Consider the following 27,781-nt stretch of genomic DNA (forward strand, 5'->3'; position numbering starts at 1 on the left):
ATGAAGTGAAATACCAGAAAAAGCTGCTTGAGGTTTTCACAGAATTCTATCAGGATTCCAGAACAATTTAGACAAAGATCTGTGTGCGTGGGTAGCTACCAGCGTAGCTCTTACACTGCAGATTGTAGGCTCCAATCCCCTCACAACAGTCCTCATAAGGGCTACTAAATATGACTGCACACACACTAGCACCAAAGCCCAAACCCATAATATGCCACAACATCAAGCACACGCTGGAACTGAAACAGTGCTTTGCTGGCTTTGTAACCATGAGAGTGGTGGGTGATTTCATCCAGCTAGCAAGCAATAGCAGTGCCCTGGGAAGTGTATGTTTGATTCTACCACAGATCGAGACGATATTCAACCTGGTCAGATTTCTCTTGCAGCTCTACATTTATATCCTATTCTGCTTTATGCTGCATTAATTCAGTGATATGACCTTATTATCAGCCTGGAAATATCATTTGCATAAATATGGTTTCTTTTTGTAACTCCTCTGGAGTGCTGCAACCTAGTGTTCATATTTTTAAATGTAATAAGCCACCAGAACACAATGAAGTTTGAATATGTATTTTTAAAGCAGGTATACCTTATAATGCTAAAATGCTGGGTTTTAGGCTGATGTGGGTTTTTTTTTTTTTTTTTTTTGCTTTGTTTTGTTTTGTCTGGCTGTTTTTTTTTTGAGCTACAGGGGTGGAATTTGTTATTTCATACTACATACCTAAAACAACTGTGCACAGAAGGAATACATAGTAAAACAACTACTGTTCACAAGAAAGAGTCTGGGAAGTCAGAACTGTTTCCAAGATCACAAAGAAAACAACTCCTAGAAGATATAAGCAGGTTGGCTCTTAATGAGTTTCTGATCTTTTCTCTAAAGCAAAAACAAGCCTGATTTTTACCAGTTAATCTTATAAGCAATACATTTATTAATCTGCATTAAGTTAAGCAAATATTGACATGTGTTTTTATGGTGAAAAATGGAAACATCCATACCTGTAGCTTTATATTTCCAACTGGTAGCTGCACCGAAGTGGCAGAATTCGGTCCCTGGATAGATAGTGGAAGGAGCAGCTGTGTTCCTTGTGTCGTCAGTAAAGCTTGAGGTTGGGCAACAACTGCAGTTTGTGGTTGCCTCTGTGGATTAACATAAAATTGAGAAATCGCACTCTGAGGGTCAGCTTTGGCCACAGGTATCTCCTGTTTGATGATAACTGCCTTTTGGGCAACTGGATTCTGTCCAGTGGTGTATACTGGTTGTCCTAAAGGATGACTAGCTACAGATACAGATTGACTTGTGCTTGAGCAGTCAGTAAGAGCATTTTCATCTTTGACAGCAGCACTGAATTGCTTCTGTTCCAAAGCAGCTGAGTTACCAGAAGTCTGAGACTGTTGCTGCTGTCCCCTTTTTTCAACCTCAAGTTGCATTTTCAGTACTTCCACAAGTTTCTGCTCTTGTTCCAGTTTCCTTTTGAGCTCTTCAATCTGTTTTTCTTTTTCTTGAAGCTTGCGGTCCTTTTCTGCTACATCAAATTCCATGCTTGAGATTTTTCCACTGCTCCGATTCTGATTATCATCACTTGTATTTGTTCTTAGTGGCGAAGTACTTAAGAACTGAGATGGTGACACCATGGTCATCATTTCTGTGAAAGTGTCTGCCATACCAGTATCATCTGTGCTTAGATTAGATTGTTCTGAAGGGGAGGGAGATATAGGCAAGGGAGAGCTAACGTTCTCAGTATTTATTGCTTTGCAGCCAGGTCCAGTAGCTGTTTTTTCCAGAGGAAAGCTGGATATTGTATTAGCCACTGTTTTATTTAGTGTTGCAACAGGAAATGCCACAGCCATTTCCCCTGCGTTACCTGTGGCTCCAGTAGAAGTAGTGACTGTAGCAGAGCTGCAAGTAGTGACTCCGTTGTTACTGAGATCTTGGTAGGGTTTCAGACGCTCAATAAGATCTGTTTTTGTTCCAGACACAGGTAATCCTCTCAACTTCAACTCCATTTTAAGCTCTGCTACCTGAGATAAAGTAAAGTATGATAGTAAACAAAAAAAAAAACCACCTTATTTATTATTTTTTTGAAATAAATAATTTTCTTTGAAACAAAAAATAAATATATATTTTACCTCGTTACGTTTCAGTAAGAAAAAATATTTTTCAACATATTGTCTGGTTATTTACTTCTCTGGGTTCTAAGAGCATGCAAGCATGCAGAATCCATGAGTACCTTTCCATTACCAGCAACTTACTTTCACTGGTTAAATGGCCAAAAACTTTGTAGTGTTCAGCTGCCGCTGAATAATTGTGGAGTTACAATTAATTTTCATACTTACTAAAAATTTGAAACTGAAAGTACAGTTTCAATTGTGGGGTAAAATCTTCTGAAGAAAAGCTGTAGAATGTGGCAACAGTGCAAATAAAAGCTCTGACTACTGGCATGCTGAACTCATTGTTATGTTACCAAGACAGACAGGTGTGTTTTATCAGAAATTTATCAGGTAATTTAGATGGTTCAATGGACACATCAAAAAACAGAAGGCTCTTTTTCTAATTATCAATTGAAAAATTACAGCTATGCGCCATTTGGATTTCCTTCACAAGTATAAAAAGTATAAGCAGTCAAAATCGATCTATCTTTTGCTAAAAAAAGTGTCCTCAGCTTCCAGTATGCTTACTGACAAAGTAGAGTGCAAATGTGGTGAGTGTAAATTAATTATGTGCTGCAGATTATCAGTTAAAAAAGAACAGTCATTGGCGTTTATGGTAATGTGCAAACCATCTAATCGTACTTCGGTACTTCGCTGGTGTAGAATTTTCAAGTGTAAGTCTTCACGATTAGTAAATGACAAGAAGTCATGGGAATCCATACACACTGCAAATTTCAAAGAACTGCAGCAATTTTAACTAACTGTCCTCCTGACAAAGATAATTAGCCCTTCCTCTTGCCCCAATCCATTCCCCTCTGGTATCCCTGGCAGACTTAAGCAAGTGTAACATTTCAAGATTTTCAACAGCACTTTTCTTAATTCTTATCAGAACCGATGTAGATGATTCGGTGTTGAAAACATCACCAGCAGGTAGAGCTCATGTTATCACATCAGTGTGAATACATTGTGCAGAAAAAGTAAGAGAAGGACTTTAATTGCTACAGAGCAAAACTTCAGATATTAACTGAAGTGTCTTAGTAAATTGACAGTTCATAACTTAAAAGTTTCAAAAAGTTATTTCAAACGCTGTAGTTTGAATTGTGTCTTGTAGACTTATTTTGTATGAAATAGTTAGCTTTAACACATGCAAGTACATTACTGTCCTGAGAATCCTGTCTTCAGAAAGACATCTTTTCCTCTTTCAAGTTCAAAAAACACTCACCTATCAAAAACCCAACACCTTGGTAGAGAAACAAATCAGCTGCCCACTAGATGTCCCCACTCTTGTGCTCGAGTCTTGTTCCTGTGTTGCTGCTACTGACAAGTATCTTGACCTAAACCCCCATAACCCTCTTCAGATTCATTTTCATTAGGTCCTTGATAGTATTAATTCCTGTTAATGTTCTTCTCAAGGAAGAATCATATGACATACATTCACATTAGACCAGAGTTTGTAGCTTTTCTGAAATTTAGTGTTTGTTTTCAGATGATGCGCTGAACGCTGATGATGAAATCTCCTTAGCAGTGTTATTTCTGTACAGACTTCAGACCTCTCTAAATAAGTAATTATTAAGGCACGTTTTAATTTCTATTCCTTAACCAAACTTCTTCAATGAAATACTAAAATTATCATGAAGAAATTGCTGTTCCAGTGTTAAAATCTGTCAGGGTGGAAATTCCACGTGAATACACCTCACAGTTTAAAAAAGTACCAAACTGTGTACTTGTACAATGTGTGAAATTCTTTTCCTCTTCTAATCTTCAGGAAATAAATGTCACTGTTATAACACATGCTTGTGAGGACAAAACAAGTATTTTAAGTCCAGAAGAGCCTTGTATAAAATCCTCACCTCTATACTAAACAGTTAAAAGAAAAATACGCTTTTTGTTGGTAAAGAATATTTAGACTCATTTTTGATAGTAACTGTTTTTATTTTAAGAACTCTCCTGATGTTTAGGAATGGAAAAATCTCTCTTTGTTACCTTCAAGTCATCCAAACTTGAAGGCAGAGGTCCTGGTTTCCGGCTAGGAACATTACTGTTCTGTCTTGTTGCGTTTGCAGCTGATGTTGGTGTGTTGTTGTTCAAAGCACTTAGTGGTGTGTTCCCACTGTTATTCTGTTTGTCACTCAGTGGCCTTCAAGAGATGAGAAAAATGAGGACAATAATGTGAGTGCTAAATATACAACACATGTAATACATAATACATCTATTCTATATTCTTTTCAGTCAAGAAGCCGTGATTCTATAAACTTAATGAAGAGTGATTTTTTAAAACTATATATGTGACATCAAAATAATTTTTAATAAAACAGCACAGAGAAGAAAACATACAGAGGATACTATATTGATATTTTATTTGTCATTAAGCTTACATATTTGTGCTTCACAGTTTTTATTATTGTCATCCCTTTGGGGTATTGTGGATGCAAAAATAGTTTATACCAATTAATCATTAACTGGGGCAGTCAATTACTGTCCTGTTTGATATCAGAAAAAAAACCCATAATGGTGAAATCTATGTATCAACCCTACATGCAAGTTCAATGTCCACATCCAGTAAGGACCAAAGGGATGATGACGTGCTTTGAGTCAGTGGTACTCTCATAAAGAAGAATCTCATATCATGATCTCAGAATAATTGTTAAAAAATGTTAAAATGCCACCATTTACACTAGGTACCATAAATTAGCTCTTTATTTCATTCAAGTGATTTAGGAAGAAACATTTCTGAAATGTCAGAATACAGAACATAAGAAGCGTGGGTAAGCAAGCAGAAACAGCTCTAGTCTAAATGTTAGGATACATGGTAATTATAAGTACAACCACAGATGGTATCCTTTTACTTTTCTAGTCTCATTTGTGGAGGAAAGAAAACTTGGTGAAAGCTCATTAAAAAACAACAACAACAACAAAACAAATGTTGAAAGCCACTTCAATTTAGGGTTGTGTGACTGTGGCACGTTACTCTGTAAGCACTTCTAGGAATAGAACGATGGTTTTAGATGGTGAGAATGAAGCTCTGCAGTCAGCCGGCTCCTCTTTCTGCTGAACGCTGCAGGCAACCCTCATAAGGACTTACTTTTCTGACTGCCTCTATCTATAAAACAAAGTACACTTCTCACTGTTAGAAGTGCTGAAGAGTTCACTAAGCACTAGAGATGAGGGTATAAACATACCCATTTTACATAATTAAAAAGACTTTTTTTTAACTTGAAAATGGCAGGAGTTGAACAGGTGTAAAAGAACAGAGCAGCAGAACAGCACACGTCTCTGTAAAGATGTCTGCGTGTTTCTCTTCTGCACTGCCTACCTCAATTGTATTTGAGTGCAAACGGTGACAAAACTTTCTTGCTTTCACATACACATGCTTTGAGTTTCATATATGCCTCTGATTGGAAAAAATGCATCTGACAGGTAGAAGATTCTATTTCCATGTCAAACTGAAAGTAAATAGGATTTGTTACAAGCTTTTCAGACTTCAGAAGTATTTTGAGACCTGTCTCATCACTTTGTTGAGGTTAAATAATACCCACACTAACACATGTTGCCGTTTAAGTTTTCTCAGTTTCCATGTGTCTCTAACATCTGAAAAACATTTCTAAGGCACAAAGTCTGCAACTGATGCATATATGCTCCTAAAAGACACTTAGAAAACACAAAACTTCACATACTTCAGCGGTGCAGGCAGAATTGTCTGGTAGTTGTAGTGTTGTTGCTGTTGGCTCAGGATCTGCAGCTGCAAAAACAGTTGCTGCTGTTGTAGCAGACGAGCATAGTTTGAGTCCATCTGTGGCTCGTTCTTCTCACCTTTCTGATCAGGTGGAATATATTGATGATACTTCAATTTTTTCACCCTTGGTTTAGGTTCCTTACATTTCTTACTCCGATGCTTATCATTTGGGTTCTTTGGGTGGCTTTGCTAATTATGGATGGAAAACATTGAAACAGCTATAAAAGACATTGCATTTATGAGCAGTTACGCAAGATACAAAGATAAAGTACACATCAGTGTATTGACTGCAAAGAGAGCTGCTGAATACAGTTGTCCCTGCAATCCCACTCCAAATGACTGGTCGTCATCCTTGAAAAAGTAACATACTATAACTGTTTTATACTTGCGCACGAAAAGGGGCCATCAGAAATTATAGTTTGTGAATATTTTGTTAGTACATGGCACAAATGAAGCTAAAGGATCACCTGTCATTATAAAGAGACATTCTTCTGAAGGAGCGAACTTCAAAGTCACACTTCATACATGTGAAAGATAATAACTTAAACACCATCTGTAAACACCTACAGGTCAGAAGTACTCACAGATCTAGATTAAAATCACAGACAGACCATCCTATCAAGTCCAGGATTACTCTAATGGAGCTTTCAGCACCACTTTTATCCGCAATATCTGTACATATGGTAAAATGCTCTTCCTTTACAAGATCTTCAAAATTATTTTGAGTGAAAAGTTGAAGGCAGTTACCTAGTCATACAGAAAGCATCAAAGCAGAAATCCTGTGTTGATCCATGCACAAGTACTACAGGTTTGGGGGGAATATCTGAATTTGTCATTAAGGTTCTGTGAGGTAAGTTGGTACAAAATTTGCTAGATATAGCCAAATTTTATACTAGAAATTTACTATTAGAGGTCATCCTCTGAAAATTATTTTCATGTAGTTAGGTAGAAGTCTACATATATGAAATCACTACAGAGCTGAAACGTTTCAGATGTTTTCCAACACAAACCTTTCTCACACTGTACTGCAAAAGTCTTCCGTGCTGCTGGACAAGGCAGTGTAGAAGACAACTGAGTGCACTCAGTTTTCTGATCTTCAAATGTAAGGATACAGTAACTTCACTGCTTTATTCTCATACGATAAACGAGCTACAAAAATATTTGTGAAAAAGGAGGAATGCTGTTCACTAGTTTGGCTGTAGATAGATTATGAATGCATTGTCTTCGTTCCTATTAAATTATTTCCCACATAAAGCTAGATTAGAAAACTAATTTCTTTAGTAGAGAAAAGAAAATCCATATTGCAAAAATCTAATATTATTTCTTTATGTATTTAAAAAAAAATCAGTAACAATGTACTGCATCACTCTGCTTCAGTACTTTATTCAAGTACACCATAAGAACCTCTTGAAATAATCAGCCAGCCCTTACAAGTGTTCACATTGAGCTCGGTGTACCAAAGCCTTCAGTCAACAGCAAAGTATGTTCTGAACACTGTAAGCAGTTGTTGTTGGTTACAGATAATGCAACATTATTAATGTATTCCTGCACTGAATGTAGCCACAGAAAAACAAATCAGATTAAGAACTGACTTCAGATGCCACTGTTTCAGATACCTACCTTTACTAATGTTGGCCCAGGCTTTGCTGCAGTCACAGTACTTGTGGTCATGGTGGCTGTAGCAGTAGAGCGTGTAACGTGTTCGATTGTGGGAGGGGTTTTAAGGAATTCAGGAACTGGAGAGGTTAAAGGTGGATACTAGTATTAAAAAAATATAAGGAAAAAAAAGAAACATTAAAAACAACCACAGCATCTGAATAATCAAAAATATGTGAAGCAGTTAAGACAGTTCACAAAACAGTTTTAGAAGAAACGACAGAAATAGGACTCTTCCATGTACACAAGTGTGCTATAAACACACATTTTGGCACACTTCAAATATAGCAACTAAGAAACTGATTTCTTACCTTGACTTGTCAGTTTGTATTTTAATTACTGCATCTAAATGTATCAAAAATCTGTTTTTACTCATACAGAAATTGCTTCTAGTCTCAAGACAAAACAGTAATTGATTTTAATATCATTTTTTAATAGTATATAATATTTTTACAGCAATTCTTTACTTAATTAGTATTGTTGACATTTTTTGCAAGTAAAAAGAAAGATAAACATGAAGTATTTATGAAACATAAAAGAAGCCCTCAGAAAGGGCATTGTACACATAACGCTCACACTGTGTCTTGCTTTGCATAAGTCTTTTCCCCTTCAACAAATGTGAAAAAAAAATAAACAGAAAGAAAGTATCATGAATTTTTTTTTTCTGGTTCAAAGTTGCTACCCTGATAAATCCATTCTGATAAATCCATTTAAAAAAAGAAAAAGTTGGAAGGACATTAGAAGTAACCTGATCCACTCAAGTCAGGAGCATTTTACCAAAACTACTTCTAACATAAGAGAGCTGCTCCAAAAGTAATGCCTCCTATTGGCATTACAACGATGTTGGCCCACAGTGTTGTTGCTGTGTGACAGATGGCAGCAGAGGGGCACTGTGACAGAATGACATGGAAGTGTGGGGGGAGCGAAGGGTGGAGCTGAATTCCTCCATGTGGAAAAAAGGGCCCCCACTGACATTCGTCAGCACTTTTGAACATTGATGGAGGTCAAACAGTGGATGTCAGCACAGTGGTGCATTTCAGCAGTGAAAGACAAACCACTTTCCAGATGGCCATGTATAGTGTCACAGCACGAAATGAAGAGCTCCTGTTCATCGTGGCAAAAATGTGTAGCTAATGGTGGCGACTACACTGAAAAACTGTAGCTGTAGTCCTATCTAATTGTGCTATTGTGCTCTTCGTATTGTTTGTAATTTCCATGGAAATAAGTAGGAAGCATTACTTTTGGAGCAACCTACATAGTTCTTAACGCTGCAATTGCAAAATTCTTCAAGAACTGACAGCCCTCACTGGAGTAGCTTTCTTCCTAGCAGTGTAATGAAAACAGAAATCTTGTCTTTAAGGCAAGGACTACAGGAAAGCCTTCTCTCCAGTTTCTTCCTTGATACAGTTACCAAGCTTTCATACATGAAGGTTTCTACAACCACAGTTACAGTTTTTAAGAATGTTAAAAGTTCCTGAAGTTTTTTTATATGGAAATAAGTGGAGATTTTGTTAATTATATGATTTTACTGATTTTAAATAAAAGGAGAGAGAGGTTAAAGATAGCTAAGGAATGAACGGAATGCGCTGTTACCAATCAATTTCAGGTTTACCACTGCTTGTTACTGATCTCTTGAAGCAACATTCATGTCACCTTAGAATCTGACCCTGCACCTATACTTGCAGCAGCTGACTGAAGTTACAGAAAAACACCGTATTTAGAAAAAACAGCTATTTACTGAGTTGAGGCCTTCAGTTTTCTGTGTGAGGTCAAAATCTTGCGCACGCAAAGAAAATCTTACCCCACAAATTACTGCCCTCAGAAAAGCCTTTCATGAAGGTCAAACATCAACCTAGGAAAACTAAACCTATTTTTTTCATGAGCACATAGTATTAACGCAGCCACATAATTTGAAGAAATAATCTTCAATAGCATTTGCTAAGGAGTTGCAACCACTATGATGTTACTGAGTAGGTACAATTCAGTAGCCTGCACTCTCCTGAGTTTGTTCCCTTGCTGCTACAAGCACTGTGTGCATCATTTCATCTATAAATGTACCAAATGCCATAAAGACTTAGGATTTTTAAAAAATTATTTTCCCGCCACCATGATTCCTGCCAGAAATTTCCAGAATGTTTTCTAACATAATAAAATTAATTGAGCTCAACTCTGTCATGTCCACTCTTTCTGTGCTGAAAGCTGTGAATAGGCCACCTAGCTTTCATAAGCTATTTAAGCTGCGTACTGTTTTTGATCCTTTTTTTCATTTTCAATTTTTTAGATGAATAATATTTTCCAAGATCTTGTTCAGCCAAACTCCTGGCAGTTTTTACTCTGTAAGGAACTTTTATTTTCTGAGAATATTTGCACCCCTTTCTTAAAGGCACACCGCGGGGATGTTTGATTTTACATTATTTCAAAATTTATGTCACTGAACCTCAGAGAATTCCACATTCAGTGCAGTGTATTTGGAATTCATTGCTTCTGGGTGAAAAGAAACAGGCAGCACAGCCATCCCCAGAAAGCGAGCCACTTAGCGAGCCGCCATAGGAACAGTTGCACGAAGAGAACACAACAGTTTAAAATGGAAAAGTCAGTATCTTTCAGAAAACAATCTCTTAAATTCTGTTGCTTGAAACTCGTGGTGTTAAATAATCTCCTTGCCGTAGTGTATAACTTCTTCCTTACTTTAGTTATCTTGAACTACAAAGGACTTCAACCATATGAAATACAAAACTTTTTGCAGACTTGCTGATTTTACTGCTGGTGCCAGATGAGGCAGCTAACCACGTATGTCATTTACCTGTTATGCTTTTAAATTTTAGTTTAAAAATCTAAACGGATCTCAGCTTCCTCACTTGATTACTTCATAAAGTAATGTAAGAATTACTTCATATGAACAGAACTTTTACTTCCAGATACAGATGATATCATTTCTGAACCTTTTATTCTAAATGCAAACAAGCATTTAGCAGGTCGACAAGCTGCAGTGAATATTATGAAAATTGTTATTCAATTCTTACTCAAAGTTCAGCTGTTTTTTGAAGATAGTTGTTCTGATGTTAACTGTTTAGCACCATCAGAATTGTGGTGGTAAAGCACTGCATCCTTACCAGATGCAAATACATCAGGTGAAATCAAGTTTTGGGTCATCAGTGAACATGAGCTGAAGGTTCCCAAAGTTATGTTACTTTCTGTGAGGCTTGAAAATGTGCAGAGGAGGAAGCTTTGAAAAGAACACTGGCTGCCCTTCACTGTTTTCAAAATATTCTTTGCACTTTCTGTTACAATGAAATGCAAAATTTGTCAGAGGAAATTAGAAGAATGAAGGATCAATTTCCCAGACAGAGCCTGCAGAGACACGTTGGCTCATTTTCTTTATTTCTAAGGAACGATAAAGTAAGCATCAGTTTTATTCTGCAGAGGAGCAGCTTTGCATTTTAGGTCTGTACACAGAAGCGGCTGTAAGGCATTATCAAATCCATAAGCAGAGGACTGAAGTTCTTTTGAAGTGCCTTTCCAGTCAGCTTCAAGTGCTCAGTCGTTTTGTTGGCGCAATCATGTCTCTATCTTATGCTTCCTACTTGAAAAGCTTTTGGCATGTATTGCTCTGAGTATTTTTATTTAGCTCTCCATTTGGAATCTCTGTCTTAGGAATCTAATTTCATGTGGTTTCAGTTTCTTCAGCACAAATTACATTCATTTGGTACGAAACTCAGTTAATGCCTTATTTTTATGTCAGTGAACAATGAAATAGAACAGATGTGCAGTACACTGTGTCTGGCATTGTTTTTTCAGCATGAACTTTGCAATACTTTTTGAGTTACTGCATTAATAAGTAAATAAAAGACAGTATCAAGTTGTCCGTGGCCATTAAAAGAATTGGAAACATCTTGGGAGACCAGGCAATATTAATCTCATATACAGCTGTTTAATTTTACATTACTTTATAAAGTAAGAACTCAATATTCAGTTCTGTCTTACCTTTTGGTTTGCCTTATTTTAAAAAGTGCAGTGTGGTTCCTGTATGCAGAGCCCTGGCTTTGCTATAAATCCTCTGGCAGTTTCAATGCATAAATAAAAGCATTTTCCACAAGCACACTTAATAGAAGGGCAAGCATAAAAACGTGGCTCGTTTGTGGACTTTGCTGACTGTTTAACAGATCACTGTCAGAAAACATATAACAGCTTTGCTGCCTTTTCCTCCTCTGAAGCCTTTAATTTGTGTCTTTCTCTGCCAAACAAAAAAATTCATAGAAGAACGAGCAGAAATCCAGATAAAAGTAAACAACTTGCCCAGAATGAAGATAGAAGTAATCGTTAACAGCCATAGCAAGCCGTGGATGTGGCCTTTTACACAACTCCCTGGGAAACAGCAGTTCTTCTACTGGCTGTAATGAATCGTGGTGAATCTATGGCTATGGGAATTTCATCACCACCAACAGCCAAGCAAGGACTCCAGTCTATAATTCTTAACAGAAAGTGGAGCTCCAGCCAACTCCTTGCAACAGCAAAGATACTAAATTCATGTGGAACTATGCCCTATTTCTACAGTTCCAAAAATATACTGTGGAGATTTTGCTTCAATGTTTTAGAACTGTACCTGTGTTGAAGTAGTAGCATTTGGTGTTATTGGTGATGGTGAGTCACTTGTTTTTGGTTCACCAGGGGAGGCAGCTGAACCTTGGGATTCTTGGCTGGCTGGCTGATCTGGTGATAAAGCATCACTGCTGTCTTCATCAAATGAATAGTCATCCAAAGCTTGAGGGTAATTCTGTTGTCCAACTGCTAGAATGTTTATAAAGGAACAAGCAAAACAATTATTTTTAGTTATAGAAATTAAACTTAAACACTCACTGGTGGCAGAATTAGGTAGCTGCTAGAAACTGACCACTTTTCAGGTCAGTCTGAACATATTCTATGTTAAGTATTTTATTGCATTTTTGATATAGCGATAGCCATGTAGATGATATTATTAAGAAACATATTTTCAGATGGAGTATTATGGTCTGTGTATTTCTAGCTTGGCTTTGAACAAAGACTGGGTGACTATATTCGGTTAAATGACGACACAACTTAGGCATCAGAAGCTGAAAGAATAAGAACTAGTAAACTATGTTTTCTTCTGGTGAACTTTAATCTTAAGCCTCGATATATGCTGTAGTTCTTTTACTTGCCTATAATTGCCTCTTTAACACTGGAATCTACAGGCAGAATATTTTTTTCTACCAGCTCCATAGGGCCAGGCCTCTGCGCAATCTTCTCATTCAGATCATCTGCCAAGCGTGCTCTCTTCAGTTTCATCTGAGTGGCTTGCAACGAAGGCTCTGCAAAGGTCTCTAAAATATTTGTTGATTTAAATATTCTATTCAATCTTTCTCCAATTTCGTGACAACTAGCATTGTCTCATCTAACCATTCTGTTTACATCAAAAGCATACAAGTATCATTTGGAAAACCTCAAACTAGTATTAAGATAACATGAAAAGATACTTTCCATCTCCACGCCTTGCTTTCTAAAAAGTAAAGTAAATACATATAACCTATTTTTTAAAAGCAATAATAATTTTGTAAACATTTTTATAATGTCCAAGAATAAAGCAAGGAATATAAAACAGCCAATTCCAATTAAAATCTAAAGATAGCATTTGCTGCTTTAATATTTACCTGTGTATGCTATGGTAAAGATTTAACTGATAACTGATTTTTCAAGTAGAAAATTTTCAAAATTGTATTTCAGAAAAATCTGGAGATATTTTGTCAATATGGAGACGGTTTATCATTACAGAGACTCCCCTCTGGTACTTTATCTATCCAGACCAAATGCATGTTTAGAAACTAAAGAACATTAAACTGACTTGGATTATGGTTATTTGGTAATTTCTGCAGCTGATAAGATTATGATGAATCACAGTAATACAGACTCATTCATAAACCAGGTTACTGTTACTGAGCAACAAGCAAAATAACACGGCAAGGTGGAAGTCAAGTTTATAATAGGTAGGGAGGAAATTTGGGGAGGCTTTTGGGGAGGAAAAATGTCCAGAACTGTCAATTGTTTTACGGTAATGAGTAGAAATTGAAGTAATGCTTATATGAATGTACACCATGGCATAATTACCATTAGGGACTAAAAGCAATATGCACTTGCCAAAAAATGCAGTTAGGAATACTTTCACTGCCACAGCTGTATGTATTAAAGACACTGTAGAAACAGAGAAACATGTAGACATTTAGAAATAATTCACATCAAAGCCCAATTCAGTTAGACAGCTGAGTGCGTAACAGAGCTCCTTCTGCTTAAAAGGCACGTACATACCTTCAAGGATGTGCATTCTGACCAGCTCAGACCGGTCCGGTCTGCTGCGAATCTTGTGCTTCAAAAAATTTTCAGTCTTTAAAGAAATGAAGAATTATCATTAACTGGTATTTATTTGAAAAAGCAGAAAGTAATTCACTGATATCCAAAAATGAATATTTGCAGTTGCATTCAGAACAGCAGATCACTGTTACAACAGGGCTACCAGAGAGGGTTCTGCTTTGCTTTGTTTTTGTTTTTCAGTCAAGCTGTATTAATGAATTTCTATCTTCCCAAAACAAATTTGGAATGTTTCTGGAGTTGATCCCTTTGTGCCACGCTAAATTACAGTAGTAAGATTAGATATTTGCTACAGAAATATATCACAAGAATAATTTAATCCAAGTATTTTTTCCTTGGACTATGTGGGTATGTGTTGCAATATGACCACAGTTAATCCCACATAGGTGCTTGATTTAGGAAGGATTAAGAAACTTAGATTTGGTGCCAACATAACAGATCTAACAGATCCTTTGAAGGTACAAGCCCATATTGTTACTGCAATGGTCAGATTTTTTTTCAAATAGAAAATTCAATATCGTATACAAGTGACTGTCCATTGTCAGATGTTAATGGCAAGTTTACACAAAGTGGTTTACCCTGGCTCGCTCCAGGCTCTTTATCTGCTCGTGGAATGCAGCGGGACTTTTCAAAGCTGTGAAGGGAAAAGTAAAAGTTAAGTAGATAAGAAGTGATTAACAAAAGAAATACCCTAGTCACCATCTGTGTCTGGTTGTTTAATACTACGTTAAGGCAGTGTTTGCATCTGACCAGGCTTACATTTGACTCAGGCCAACTGTATAAATTTCTGTTTCTTTTAATTTCTACTTAACACAGAATACATGGAATATATAATTTTAACAGATATCACTGCATAACAGTTAACTTTTTCACTAAGTGGACTAAGAGACTGTTAACTAAAACTGTTCCACAGCAGGAAATTTACAAGATAGGACATAAAATGCCAAAATACTTTCATTTATTCCACTAATCTTCTCTGAAAGAGCGCTCACTTCTCCGAGGGCGGTCAGGTCTGCAATGGGCTGCCCAGGGAGGTGGTGGAGTCACCGTCCCTGCAGGTGTTCCAGACACATTTAGATGCTGTACTGAGGGAATGCTTTACTGGGAGATACTGGTGGTAGGCCGGCAGTTGGACTGGATGATCTTGGGATTCTTTTCCAACCTTGGTGATTCTATGACTCTGTTCTGTGATTCTACATTAGTATACAGCTGTACCTATGGTACCCTTGCTGTTACCAGAAAGAGATGAATTGTCCTTTAATAAGTATTTATGCTGATTTTTCAAGAATTTTGTAAAAGCTTTGTGTGCTCAGATTAGAAAATAGGATGATTCTACATTATGTATCAATTCAAAGCAATATTCAAGGAGACCGTTAATATTAGAAACCCTATTTGCTTAGCGTGTAAATCATGCAAGAGCAGCAGAATGCCCAGCTGTACTTCATAAAAAAAAAAAGACAGGTAAATCATAGGAATGGTACAGCTGGGAAAGACCTCCAGGGATCACACAGCTCTTCTCCGTCACAAACACACAATCCACTTCAGCAGACACTGCTGATGACAGCCATGTGTACTGCCTTTCAAAAACTTTCGGGGAGATGTTTCCAGGCAAGATGTAGCCATCTACAGGTTTGACTCTTCCTGGCTGTGATTTAAATCCACAGCTTCTTTGCAGTGCAGAAATCTACCACAGAGACGAAGAAAGCTCACTTATGAGTAATATTGTCCACAGAAGGCAAACTCTCACTCTTCTTGCTGCTTAGCAAAAAAGTTGGAGTGCACATCCTGGTATTGAATTGCTCTCAACACAGGGCTGTATATGCAAGAACATGAGGGAAAGGAGAAAGCTGGGGAGGCAGGGAGTTATCAGTTACAGCAAATGGTCTTTTTCTAAATGGGTAAGCGTATGTTATGGCACGTGGGGAGCAGTAAATAAATAAGCAATAAAACCCTCCAGCTGGGTGGAGGATTTCAGTGTCCTTTATGCGAACAGCGGTTCGTTCTCGTCAGTGAAACATGGCATCAATAGTCAGTCACTCATTGTGAGTCTTCTGTGCTGGGAGTGCAGGGCAGCTGGAAGTGCGGGCAGCCCATGAGCAGAAGCCCAAACCCTGGATTTCTTAGCGGTGAACACAAACAGTTCTAAAAGAATCTGGGCCAGTGAAAGATTTAGAAAGATGTCCTGACACTGAGAGTGTGAAGTATATAGTCTGCCCTAAAAAACAGGAGGGATTGAGAAGAAAGTTGGCAGGCTTATTTCCTGGTTACAGTGCAACACCAACATTATCTTAGGACAGAGTCTGGAGGACATTAACTGCAGTGAGTCATAAATTTATAAATTTCTCCTTCTCTTGAAGCAGAATTAATAGCAACCAGAAGAACCATCAAGGATGAAAGAGAGCGGGAAGCCAGAAGTACTTATTTTCTAATGTATTCTACCACATACTGTGATTCAAGTCTCACCACAGTTCTTGATATTAAACAGGGGCATACAGTTTGGTAGGTTTTTATGACTTAATTATTAACTGTAAGGTACAGCAGAGGCTGTTACTTGGGGAAAATCTAAGAAAGTGGTAAACTGAATTTTTAACTGGAGAACAAAGCCTGGTAATTCTCTAGATGAAACTGAAGGAAGACCAACAGGAAGGTCCCCACTTTTCTTCAGAGGCTGTCAATCTTTTGATCCTTTGTCAAGGATTATTTGGGGTGCAAAGCAATTGTAGATTTCTCTGTCCTGATCAGAGCAGAAGAAACTGGATGGGTATAAAATAGCTCTGTTCTACTGCTGAGTATAGCCCTGTACTCCTTTGTGATGGAATGCACAAGACAAGCACGTTCTACATTCAGAGCTAGACAGTCCTGATTAAAGCAGAGATCTTGCCACTCATTGCTAGAAATTATTACAGTCTCCTTTGATCTCCCAGGATGCTGGCCTCATTTGTACTTCCTTCAATAGGAAGAATTTTTCAGGAGTCATCACTCCTTTGGTAAGCTCCACGATGAGTTAAACTTTATGAGCTAAATGAGCTTACTGTACTTTGTGTATGTTGGTGGACAGCTGCCCCTTGGTTACTGAGTGTGAAAACTATTTTTACCAGAACTGAAAACGGAAGAAAGAAGAGGCCAATCCAACTGCTATGTCTCTGAAATCCAATGCTCCTTATCATGGTGCACACTGACAGAACTGAATTCTTCTTGTCACCCCAGTGAAAAAAGATAGCACTACTGCTATGCTAGTCACAAGAGAAGGTGCTCGCCTGCTATACCATAAAGTACAGTATCAAGAGCAAGCAAGACTTCTCACATTGAAGAGCTGGTGATAACTTCTCTGATGACAGATGAATATCCACTGCCTCTACTAGGAGCCTCTGTGGCAAGTGTACAGGCCTAGGAGTTCTTAAACCTTGTGAAACAGCCAGGCGAGAAGGAAAGAAACAATCATCACGTGAAACTGTCTGAACAATTTATCTCTGGACAGACCACAGGAGAAGTATTCAGGGGTAGAAAGGACAAGCCTCGGTACAGCTCTTCTGCCTGTGCAGGAGAATGCCAGCAAGCTTCCACCACGAAGCAGGTGATTATGGAAACCAAGCTCTGCTTACGTCTCGTGTGAGGCTTGAAAAACTTGCAAGTATGGCACTTGGTTGGCTGTCTATATAGTGTGCATCTATCCATCTGGTAATGTATGCACATTATACATACACTAAGGCAGTACAGAAATATGACTTACAGTAATATATATTCTGCAATACAAATTGGATGACAGGATATAATTCTCATTGGAGTGTACAAAAGTTCTCATCGTTAGCCACTAAACAGAGGAGAAGAGCTGCTAGTCAGCTAGAAATAATATCAAGTACAGACTTATTGTTAAAAGGAAGGGATTTTGCCATACATTTAACAGAGACGACATACCACAAAACAAAAACTTGAACGACTTTTTCACAATGTAGAACCTTTTTCAGGTTTAACTCAAAAAGAAACATATTCTCTTGCTAAAGATAATCAACACTATAGACCTAAGAAGGTAAAGATGCTATAGGAAAGCAATTCAAAGCCTGATGAGTATTTGGAAACTGTCAGCAAGAGATTAGCTTTGAGACACTGTGCTTTCAGGTTAGAATTTTTAAAGCTAGAATTCACCAGTGCACACTGAGCTATTTGTAACATATATATACTAATGTTTCACAAGAAAAATCACTTTGCTGAAAGTCTCCTACAGCTTGGTGCTATTATCTGGAGTCCAGTCTCAACCCACACTGTCCACTAGTGTATTTTCCATGTTTTTTTGTGTACCTCTCATTCTGAGGCCAGTTAGAAGACATAATAGAAAACAATCAGCATAGTACTGGGAGCCCAAGTGTGATACAAACAAAATATATCAAAGGAAAGGGTTAGCTGGAGTTGATTTCTAGGACACTATATTTCTTTATTCAGGAGGATCCTCTTGTGATTCCTAAATTGATTTCAGGTGTCACAGTGCTGCTGAAACAACCATCATCTCTAACACATTGAAATAAAATTCATATAATCAATCAAATAAAGGGAAACAGACTCTGGCAATAAAGCGCATTTGCATAAAGCATGTCAATTACTTGCTTTCAAAATAAAATGCTGGGAGTTCAGACACTATAAACTGCAGTTAGATTCCAATTGTAGAACAGTTAGAGATAAAAACGATTTAGTAACTTCATGATTTACTAACTTCTTGCACAGCTTTCAAAGAAGGATGGCAGGTACTCAGAGTTGGGAGCTCAGCATTACAGAATCCTGGTAGCATAAATATATTTATGCATTTATAAATAAATTTATGATCTTGAGGACACTGCTGCCTTAGCAAGACACTTCGCACTACAGCTGATCGGCAGCATCTCAACACTTCAAAAGATGGCATCTAAAGGCATTCACTACCAGTATATAATCCGATCTGGAAGAGAAGAATACCAAACTCTTACACCAGCTTGGGTGCTTTGCCAGATATGACAAATGGATCAGGAACTTCTGGCAACTAGTAAAAAAAACCAGCAGCCTTCTGAAAAATAAAATCAACCCCAGAATAAACAAAGCCTCCTCGTATATTCCTGGAAATGTATTTGTATGCAGCGATGGGAAGAAGCTAAGCACAAAAGCTTTTGATGCACAATGCCTAGCCAAAGTCATGTCCTGTAACATCACAGCCATGATCATGCAAGATTTAACACAGAAGACTTGCCTGTTGATGCCCTAGTTATAATTTCTGCGTGTCTTTTGGTTTGGTCTGGCAACACTTATCCTTAAAATACTGAAATACTTAAAATACTGCTGGCTTTGGTATTGGTGTTCAGTCATTTATAAAATTTGATTTATTTCATAGAATCATAGAATGGCTTGGGTTGGAAGAGACCTCAAAGATCATCAAGTTCTAATCCCACTGCCACAGGCAGGCTGCCAACAGTTAGGTCAAGCACCAGACCAGGCTGCCCAGGGCCCCATCCAACCTGGCCTTGAAGACCTCCAGGGACGGAGCTCTCACAGCCTCTCTGGGCAGCCTGTTCCAGCACCTCACCGCTCTCTCTTTAAAGGACTTCCATCTGACATCCCATCTAAATCTCTCCTTCTTTACTTTAAAACTGTTTCCCTTTGTCCTATCACTGTCTACTCATGTGAAAAGTTTGCAATTTCATCACAGTGGCTATTTTAACTGTAACATTAGGTAAGCGTGATGAATTTACTTCCCACTCATTTAGGTAACTGTAAGGATTCCACTGGTCCTTTCAAATGATAGTTATTTTTAAAGATCTTAGAGAAATCCCGATCTTCATTATTTTATATGTGAGTTCATACTTAATACATTATAGTAATAAAAATTACTAGAATTAAAGCAAGTCTTACGTGGCATGATGCCCTGGTCCACCAGCTGTTCACGTGTCCGTCTTTGTTGTAGCCTCAGCTGAAGTACTGACAAAAGAACACAACCATTCAAATGTAAGCATAATATCCCCCTTAAAAGTTCAAGACAAACTTTCAAAGATGCCAAGTATTCAACTTCAGAAGTATTTTTGCTATATACATTTGGACCTAACTAACCTCTAGGACAGGCACCATTAAGGATCAACTGCTAGGAACATAATTTGCAGCAATCTAAATCCTTATTTGCAATGGATTTTGCTGTTAATTGGTCACATCTGATAAAAGGACTGCTTCAAACATCTATCATAAAAAACTCATACTTCCCCTCCAGAAAAAAAAAAAAGGTTTTTTAATAGTTAATTTTCCCTTATGCTTGTATCGTTTTATCATAGTGCTTCACTATTTCTTAGATGTGTATAGCTGTTAACCTAATGTGAAATTTCATCTTTTATTTGAGCGATGGTCAGGATGCTTGGTCAAGAAAAAATACACTAAATTTGTAATACTTACATTCTCAAATTTTGCTTTAATAGTTTATTATGGATGTATGGTTGTGACATGCTGTTTCCATTGTATTTCACAAGGAAGCAAAACAAAGTAACACATTGTCCAAAACATCAAAATGGATGTAATTTCTAAAAGTTAGGCAAAGGACAAACTTCATTGTTTTCAGAATGTAAAAGGAACCAGCTTATTTCCTGTTCTGCAGTACAGGAAGGATACTCCTCTGGCTTAAGCACTGCTACCGGGAATAGCGAGGCAAATGCTGACAACAAGGACGTTATTTTCTTATGTGACTCAAACACCGCGAATTTAAATACAAACATTTCAGGGCTGTGCCACAGCAGTTCTATTCAGAGTTTACAATATTGTTACACAAGAAGTTGTGTTGTTACACAGGAATTACAAAGAACAGACATGTGCGAACATGGAACAGCAGCAGACCTAGAGCTGCCTTCCCAGATCCAGTCACTGACATGATTCTCAGACAAAGATTTTTCCATCTTCATATGAAAGGGAGCAAACTTCTGTTTGGCATTTGGCATTCTACTGCACTAACACAGCTGCTTACTGCTAGGTCACCTGGTTGGACTGGGCAGCCTAAACACGTCCTACCACCTCAGCATTTAATGGTTATTGCATTTTCATTTTTCCTTGGCAAGTTTGTGGGGGAAAAAAAATCAGAAAGGCCTCACACTGCAGTTTGACAACACAAGCAAGCTAAATAACTGCTTCAGTACTTCTACTCTATCTTCCTCTGTATCTCTCCAAAGTATGCGTTGTTTGCCCGAGGTGTATGCCACTGCTGAGACTCCTCTGGAAAACAAACAAGCAAACAAACAAGCAAACAAAAGCACAGCCCTACACCACCTAAGCATCAATGGTGCAAACACATATACCCCAGGATGTGTTATTTGTATTTGTGGTTGACAGAATTTCTGTCAATTCTTGAAATGAATGTTGCTTGGCCATGAGTGTGATTGGTGGAACTGATAAAGGAAATGGCAGAGGACAAAGCAAATCTATTTGGCAAAAAATAAACCTAAGTACGTAGGTATCTTACCTCTTGTTTTCCAAACAGTTTAAACGAATTCTTTAACAAAAATTAATTCCAAATTGTGTGACTAAAGAAAATAGAGTGTCTAACAGAAGATGCTGCAAATTGAAAAGTAGTATGCTAGTTCTAAGAGATGAAAAGCTGAAATTGTTTTTGCTTTTGCAAAGCAAACCAGGAAAAAATGTAGTATTTATACATCATGGAAAGACAGAAGGGTTTAAGATGCCTTTAGTCACATGGAGACGGAAATAAAGAAGCTGAGATGTTTCTAAGGAGGAGATGGCAACCTGTGGTACATGAGTTGGATAGGTCCATCTGGACAAAAGTCAGCTTGCAGAGCCTGCGTGTCACGACACCGGCAGGAAGGACCTTTATTATGTCACTGCAGTCACAGAGACTTGGCCCTACAACTCAGCAGATATACATGATATACAGAATTGTATCATTACATTGAAGGTGGACCTGTAGTGGGTATGAAGGAAGGGAACTAAGAATTTATTTTACAAAAAGCTAGAAAGGAAATGGGGACTCACAGAAAGCTGCATCAATCAGAAAGATATGGAAGATGGGAGTCATGGAAACTAAATTAAAAGGTTTTAATAAGGGAGATGTGATGAAATCATATTCAAAGACAAGAATGAAACATATGAGAATGGAGCTCAAGTTGCAATTTTAGCAAAGAATTGCAAATTTATTTCAGGGAGAAACTATACAGTAGTTTTTAGGTTAATTTAAATCTAATTTAAACAAATCTAAAACTGACTTTACTGATTATATATAGAAGCAGAAATCCACTCAGGAAAAGATTTCTGCAGCAGTCAGTAACATATAAAGTAAATCTAATAAGACAGGAAGATGGATAAGACCAGAAGACAGATATTATAAATAATCTGAAATCTATCGAGGCATTATACTAATTGATTACACAGTATTATTTGTTCTCTGTCTATATATATCTCTCTTTTTTCCTTTCCTTTTTTTTTTTTTTTTTTTTTTTTTTTTTTTTTTAATAACCATCTCCAGACAAAATGATGAAATCCAGGGAAGGGAGAATTCAAGAGAAATGAGGTGCTTCGAAGCGAAGCTCCTCCGGGTGCACCTTACTCAACGTGGTGCTGAACAGACTGCTCTTTTCTGGGTGAATCCATGCAGCTTGTTGCCTGATTGCTTCTCACTCTTATGCTTTTAAAATCAGATAGTTAACATACACAACATCCACAATCATAGAAGGTGGATCTCCAAATTTAAGGCCCAGAACTGACAAAGATTTAAATATGTTGATACGCTGCAAACTTTACTAGTATTATTTCTTATATTTAAAGATCTATGTACAAAAGAAGGGCTTTGTTAACACCACTGAGCAAATGCAGTTGCTAAAACACAAGCATTTTGCACTTCAAATTATCTGCCAGGAATGTCCCCTTCACGCCGCTGCCACTCCAAAGAACTGTCTTCCAACTGCTTCTGAATAAAAACCATGCAGAGGCCAGTCAGACTCCTGACCTGGTGGAGCCTGTATTCTTTTTTATTTTCAAGTCAGTGCATGATATTAAGTTTAACACTTCAGCACCAGGCTAAGAGATCCCACGATTTCCATGTTTTCCCCAATTACTTTCTGAATACGTAAAAATGAAGTGTGCTATTAAATGACTTAGAGTACAGTTACTAGCAAAGTTGAGCAAGTGATTTTTAGCCTTGGCTTTGTTACAAATGTGTAATTTGTATCCTGTGTTCACTTTGTTACAAATGTGTAATTTGTATCCTATGGAAAAGGTGTCTCAAAGTAGTACTCTATAATCCAAGAACTGGAATGCAAGGAGGCCAAAAATAAATAGTTGCCTGGCAGGAACAATGCTATCTGCATGACTGGCAAGCTTTCACCACTGCTCCTTGTCTTGAAAAAAAACCAGAACACGTTCTGTGTGCAGTAATTCTAGCACTGGTTCCTCATCTAATACCATTTTATATCCTGTTATTTTCAATTCAAGTTGAAGTGCTGTCTTTTTAGAGAAGGTGCTATGAAAGTATTCAAATAGTTGACATTTAACAAGGATAGAAATGCAACAGACTGAATCACTGAGGTGTTCATTAATCAGCATACAGTTATTTCAACTGACAACAAGAAGAATAATGTACTGATTTAAAAAAAAAAAAGTTCTTTATGTAATCAACCCACCACTTCCTCCAGTGGAAATGAGCTATTTGTGTTAAAACTGCAAGAAAAAATGGGATAATGCCATCTCCAACATTCCAGCATTCTGCCTTGGAAATTTCCAAGAGCGGTAGGAACTCCGGTGCGGGCTGCTAGGTTGGCTGCCATGGAAACAGACAGTGCTGGAAACACGGTTGTTTCCTTTAAATTAAAATCTATTACACAGAAAGCCTCTATTGAAAACAGCCTCCCTTGAAACAGCCTTTACACAGGCAGTCTCTGACATACTGGGCTTGATGCACAGAGCAGTAGATGTTAACAGCACGTTCTAGTTGCAGGGAGGCACTGCTGCAGAAGACAGTTCTATCTGCTGCACTGCAAAATACAGTCCTCCATCAGAAGTGATTTATGACTCATCACAGCACCAGGATTAATGCAGGTGTGTGAACAGCAGGGTGGCAGTAAAGTAGGAGAGTGTTTTAGCAGATGGCAGGTGGCCTTCACAAACAATCTATGGTGATAGCAAATACAGTAGCTAGTTTGTTAGCAAATACAGTAACTAGCTTTACTCATTTCTGTGTGTCCAAACTCAGGAAGGGGATGACGCAGTGCTCTTTTCATTTACATGGCATGCCTAAGAAAGAAGGATGGTGAGGAAAAAGCTGTGAGAATATTAGCTGTCTGTGGTTTGTTGGAAGTGATTCTAACTTGTTCAGCAGGCTAAAGATAAAATGCATCAACAGTCGTACTGACCCCCAGCCTGAAGATGAAACGACCTGTTGAATAAGTTTAATTTTCAAATAGAAATAATTAATCATTAAAGAAATCTGACACCACCTAGGCCAAAGTGTCATTTAAAAAACAAAAATCTATTTTTACAAAAAAATCCCTTGCCTTTTCTTGCAGATTTTTATGTATTTTTTTCTATTATTTTTTATGTGAATTTTCTGCTAAGAATATATCCAACACAATGTAGGAAAAGTAAAACTGTCTCTTATGCATACTCATTTCAGCAGATACTCAGTTGTACCATCATTCTGTCTTATAAATGGTGGCAGCAGAGAGTACTGAGGGCTGTTTCAAACCATCTTTTCCAAATTCTGGAGGGAAATCCTACAGCACTGTGATTTAAGCAGCAATATTGTACACATAGTTGTTTCTGGAAGCAACATTATCATACTGGAAGTAGGAAAAGAAAAGCTGGATCAGAAGGATAGTGAAGTGTGATCATTAAAAACAAAGAAAATGAAGCACAACAGTGTCAGTTGAGAAGCTTAAACGAGTAGGAAACAGAACAGTCTGTATCTTTTCCTATTGCTATGGAACACGTTGCTTAGAAACAAGTCAGAACATGCAGAGGCTCTAAAATTACTGGAAGGTCTGCTGGGATGAATATATATGTATACGTTAAAAGCAAAACCTGTATTTTTACGATTCCTTCAAAATCTTTCAAATCAAAAAAAAAACACAAACCACCAACACAGACTCCCATCTCGGGTATGAAATCTGAAAAAACAAAAGCATTTTGTAAAATTGCACACGGTAAGTATCTGAACAGTAATTACATATTCTAAATCTGCAACAGCCCTCTCCTTAATACTGTCTATTAATGTTTGTTTAAAACAGATTTGTATTTCCTCCATTATTACTATCAGCTCAGAAACACGCTGTCAAGAGGCTAATGGGTTCAAACTCTCCATCAGCCACAGACTTGCTCTGTGATAAGTCTGGAGCGTAATACATTGACTGATGACAGACAATTTCCAGCCAAGCCCCCTTGGGAAGTTAATATCTCCATTCTACACAGTCTTCCTATGCGCAGCAGAGGCAGCAAACAAAATGTGTACCCAGGCCAATCATCCGGGTCACAAGATTACACATTAACCTAAAATGAGGAAGGTGGATATATATTTAAGATGGCTGGTGCAACCTGGGGTGGAAGCAATGGCATTCTGTCAATTCTGCTATGGAGACAATAACATAACTGTAGGGGCTTGCTCAGTGGACGACAACAAAGTCACTGCCTTAGAAAGACTGGAAGTGTATACATGCACTGCTGGATGCTTTGTTAAAGGAAAAGAAACCTCCAGCACTGCAACAGAACAGACAGCGGCTTCAGCGTGGTTTCATAACTTAATCTGATCTTAGACTGCAGAATGCCAATGAAGAGGTAACGGTCTCTTCCTCTCTCCAACCACAGCTGCTCCACTTGCAGCAGCACCAGCAAAGATGTAGCCTTCCAGGTCAGTACTCTGACCTGGGAAATCCAAGATTACTGAAATAGCCTTCAGTGACACAAACTCACTGATCCAGCTCAATCCAGAACAGCATAATCACTAATGCCAGCATGAGAAAGAAGATGGCAGCAAACAGCACAAGGCTGAACGAGATGGCACCTATTTTTTGGCAGCAGTGGCCTTAGGCCTTACTTTCTTTGAAAGCTTTGGAAAATCTTGGCGTGACTGGAGTTGCAAAGCAAGTTTTCTTACAGCTCCTGGTTAGCCAATGTATCCCCTAATTGCATATAGATAATATATAACATATAATTACTACAGTGTGACCTTGGTTTATCAAGGTATTCAAGCATGTGGCTATTACAATAGCACTACCATGCACTTATTCTCTGTTTAAGTGCTATACTGAACCAGAAAAATCTGTAGTGTGTTGGTTTAATTGTAAGACATGCAATTATCCCACTGTCATTAAAGAGAGCATTTATGGTAGGCAAAGTTAAGGACAGTAATATAACCTCACAGGATCAGTGTACTGCATTTGAAGTGCTTCCTTTGATTAACTATAACAAACAGTATACTATTTTTCGGCATTTCCTTGTCAGTGTTTTAAGAAACATACCGATAAGCTGCCACTGATGAGGGGCACTATATATAAATACTTAAAATATACTTACATAAATGTACACTATCTAGAAAAACTTTTTTTTTAAATAAACGCCAGCAGAATCCTCAGGAATTTATGCCACGGCAGGAGAGCAGTAAAAGTCCAGAGTTTGACCAGTACTCAACATGCAGGAAATGTGCTAAATAAACAGCTCTCGTGCAGTATCGATTTAACTGCATGGACGAAGGGAAGTAACCACTCCTGCCTCAATCTGGTAACTCATTAACCAGATAGCATGAAGATATTTCCAGCAAGCACCTGAGCAGTGCCTGTGCTTCTCTCATTCTGCCCTGTATGCTGTTTCTAGGACTTGCCAGTTTGCAGTTCCTCACAAGTCAATAAAATAAAAAAGCAAAATGAACCCAGGAAATTAATTATGCTTTAAGGGGAGAGAGGGAGGAAAAACATTTTTTCCTGGTCAGCTTTGTTTCCTTACGGTAACTGGCGGGCAACTGGTAACTCTGAAGCTCGGATTAATACATGAAAGATAGCACCATCCTCATTTCTTCCACCAATTTTATAATCCCTTCAAGAACTTCCCTGCACAGCTGTACATTCTTGAACAAGCTCAGTAATTTCTGTACTGGAACAATCCGGGGTACAAAGCAAAACTGCCCAAATTCACTGCTCGTTTACAAACGTGGCCAAAACATATTCCTAAAATACGCACTGTTGATCACATGGACTCTTTCTTACTAACTGTATGCACAAGATGCCCTTATTTCATCCAAGGCTTTTCACTTAATTTTCTAGATGTGTTGTCTGTTTGCTTGCTATGAGATGACAGTGCTTCGGGAATTTCTGAAGAAGCTGCTTAGCTACCTTTGCACAGTGAGCCCCAGGGACAAACTGTTTTTGTTCTTTGCTCCTACAAAGGCAATTTTGATAAAATGTGTAAAACTAAGAAATATTTTCACAGAACTGATAATAAGTAACTATAGGATACCACACTATATATTTTATTGAATAGTCATTAGCCTACGCGAAGAAAATAAAATCCTTGTAACCTAACCTTCCTGTGCCTTTAATATTCATCTGTTAAAGTCAGCATTAGGATTTGTGTTTCCACCAAGCTCTTCTTCCCTGTAAAGAAGCAAGTTAAAAAAAGACTGCACCCAATAGAATTTATTCCTGAAATAAGCAAACTATCATTTTTAGATTTATCAAACTTACAGAAAACAGATTAGGAAGCAAAGGCTATGTCACCTTCTGAATTACACAGATTTCTACATACTTCATTGTGGATTGCTAAACAAATTTTAATTTTTTTTTGGCTTTAACCATTCACACATGGTGTTGAAAAGTATCTGAACACGAAAGGGAAAATCTGAAAAATACCTAAACTACATATTTATATTATAAACTGAAA

The 27,781-nt window shown here is 37.8% G+C and overlaps 1 protein-coding gene and 1 long non-coding RNA gene across 16 annotated transcripts in view; one reads left to right on the forward strand and one right to left on the reverse strand.

The window, feature by feature from the left end:
* MRTFB (myocardin related transcription factor B) overlaps positions 1-27,781 on the reverse strand; it is a 74,082-nt gene that overhangs the window by 17,820 nt on the left and 28,481 nt on the right. For 14 of the 15 annotated variants that reach the window (XM_042827800.1, XM_042827792.1, XM_042827799.1 and 11 more), the window contains 9 exons: positions 19,787-19,852; positions 14,494-14,549; positions 13,856-13,931; positions 12,715-12,876; positions 12,141-12,325; positions 7,502-7,639; positions 5,823-6,070; positions 4,132-4,285; positions 997-2,019 (listed from right to left, as the gene is read on the reverse strand). In XM_042827800.1, coding sequence (XP_042683734.1) covers positions 997-2,019; positions 4,132-4,285; positions 5,823-6,070; positions 7,502-7,639; positions 12,141-12,325; positions 12,715-12,876; positions 13,856-13,931; positions 14,494-14,549; positions 19,787-19,852 — 2,108 coding nt within the window. The remainder of the gene's footprint in view (positions 1-996; positions 2,020-4,131; positions 4,286-5,822; positions 6,071-7,501; positions 7,640-12,140; positions 12,326-12,714; positions 12,877-13,855; positions 13,932-14,493; positions 14,550-19,786; positions 19,853-27,781) is intronic. The other variant, XM_042827803.1, reaches the window with a different exon arrangement.
* Positions 1-27,781, forward strand: part of LOC122165112 — a 57,726-nt gene that overhangs the window by 16,845 nt on the left and 13,100 nt on the right. The window lies entirely within an intron of this gene.

The sequence above is a fragment of the Centrocercus urophasianus genome, unplaced genomic scaffold, assembly GCF_019232065.1.
Source record: "Centrocercus urophasianus isolate 14NV4802_14NV808 unplaced genomic scaffold, USGS_Curo_1.0 seq_29, whole genome shotgun sequence".
NCBI lineage: Eukaryota > Metazoa > Chordata > Aves > Galliformes > Phasianidae > Centrocercus > Centrocercus urophasianus.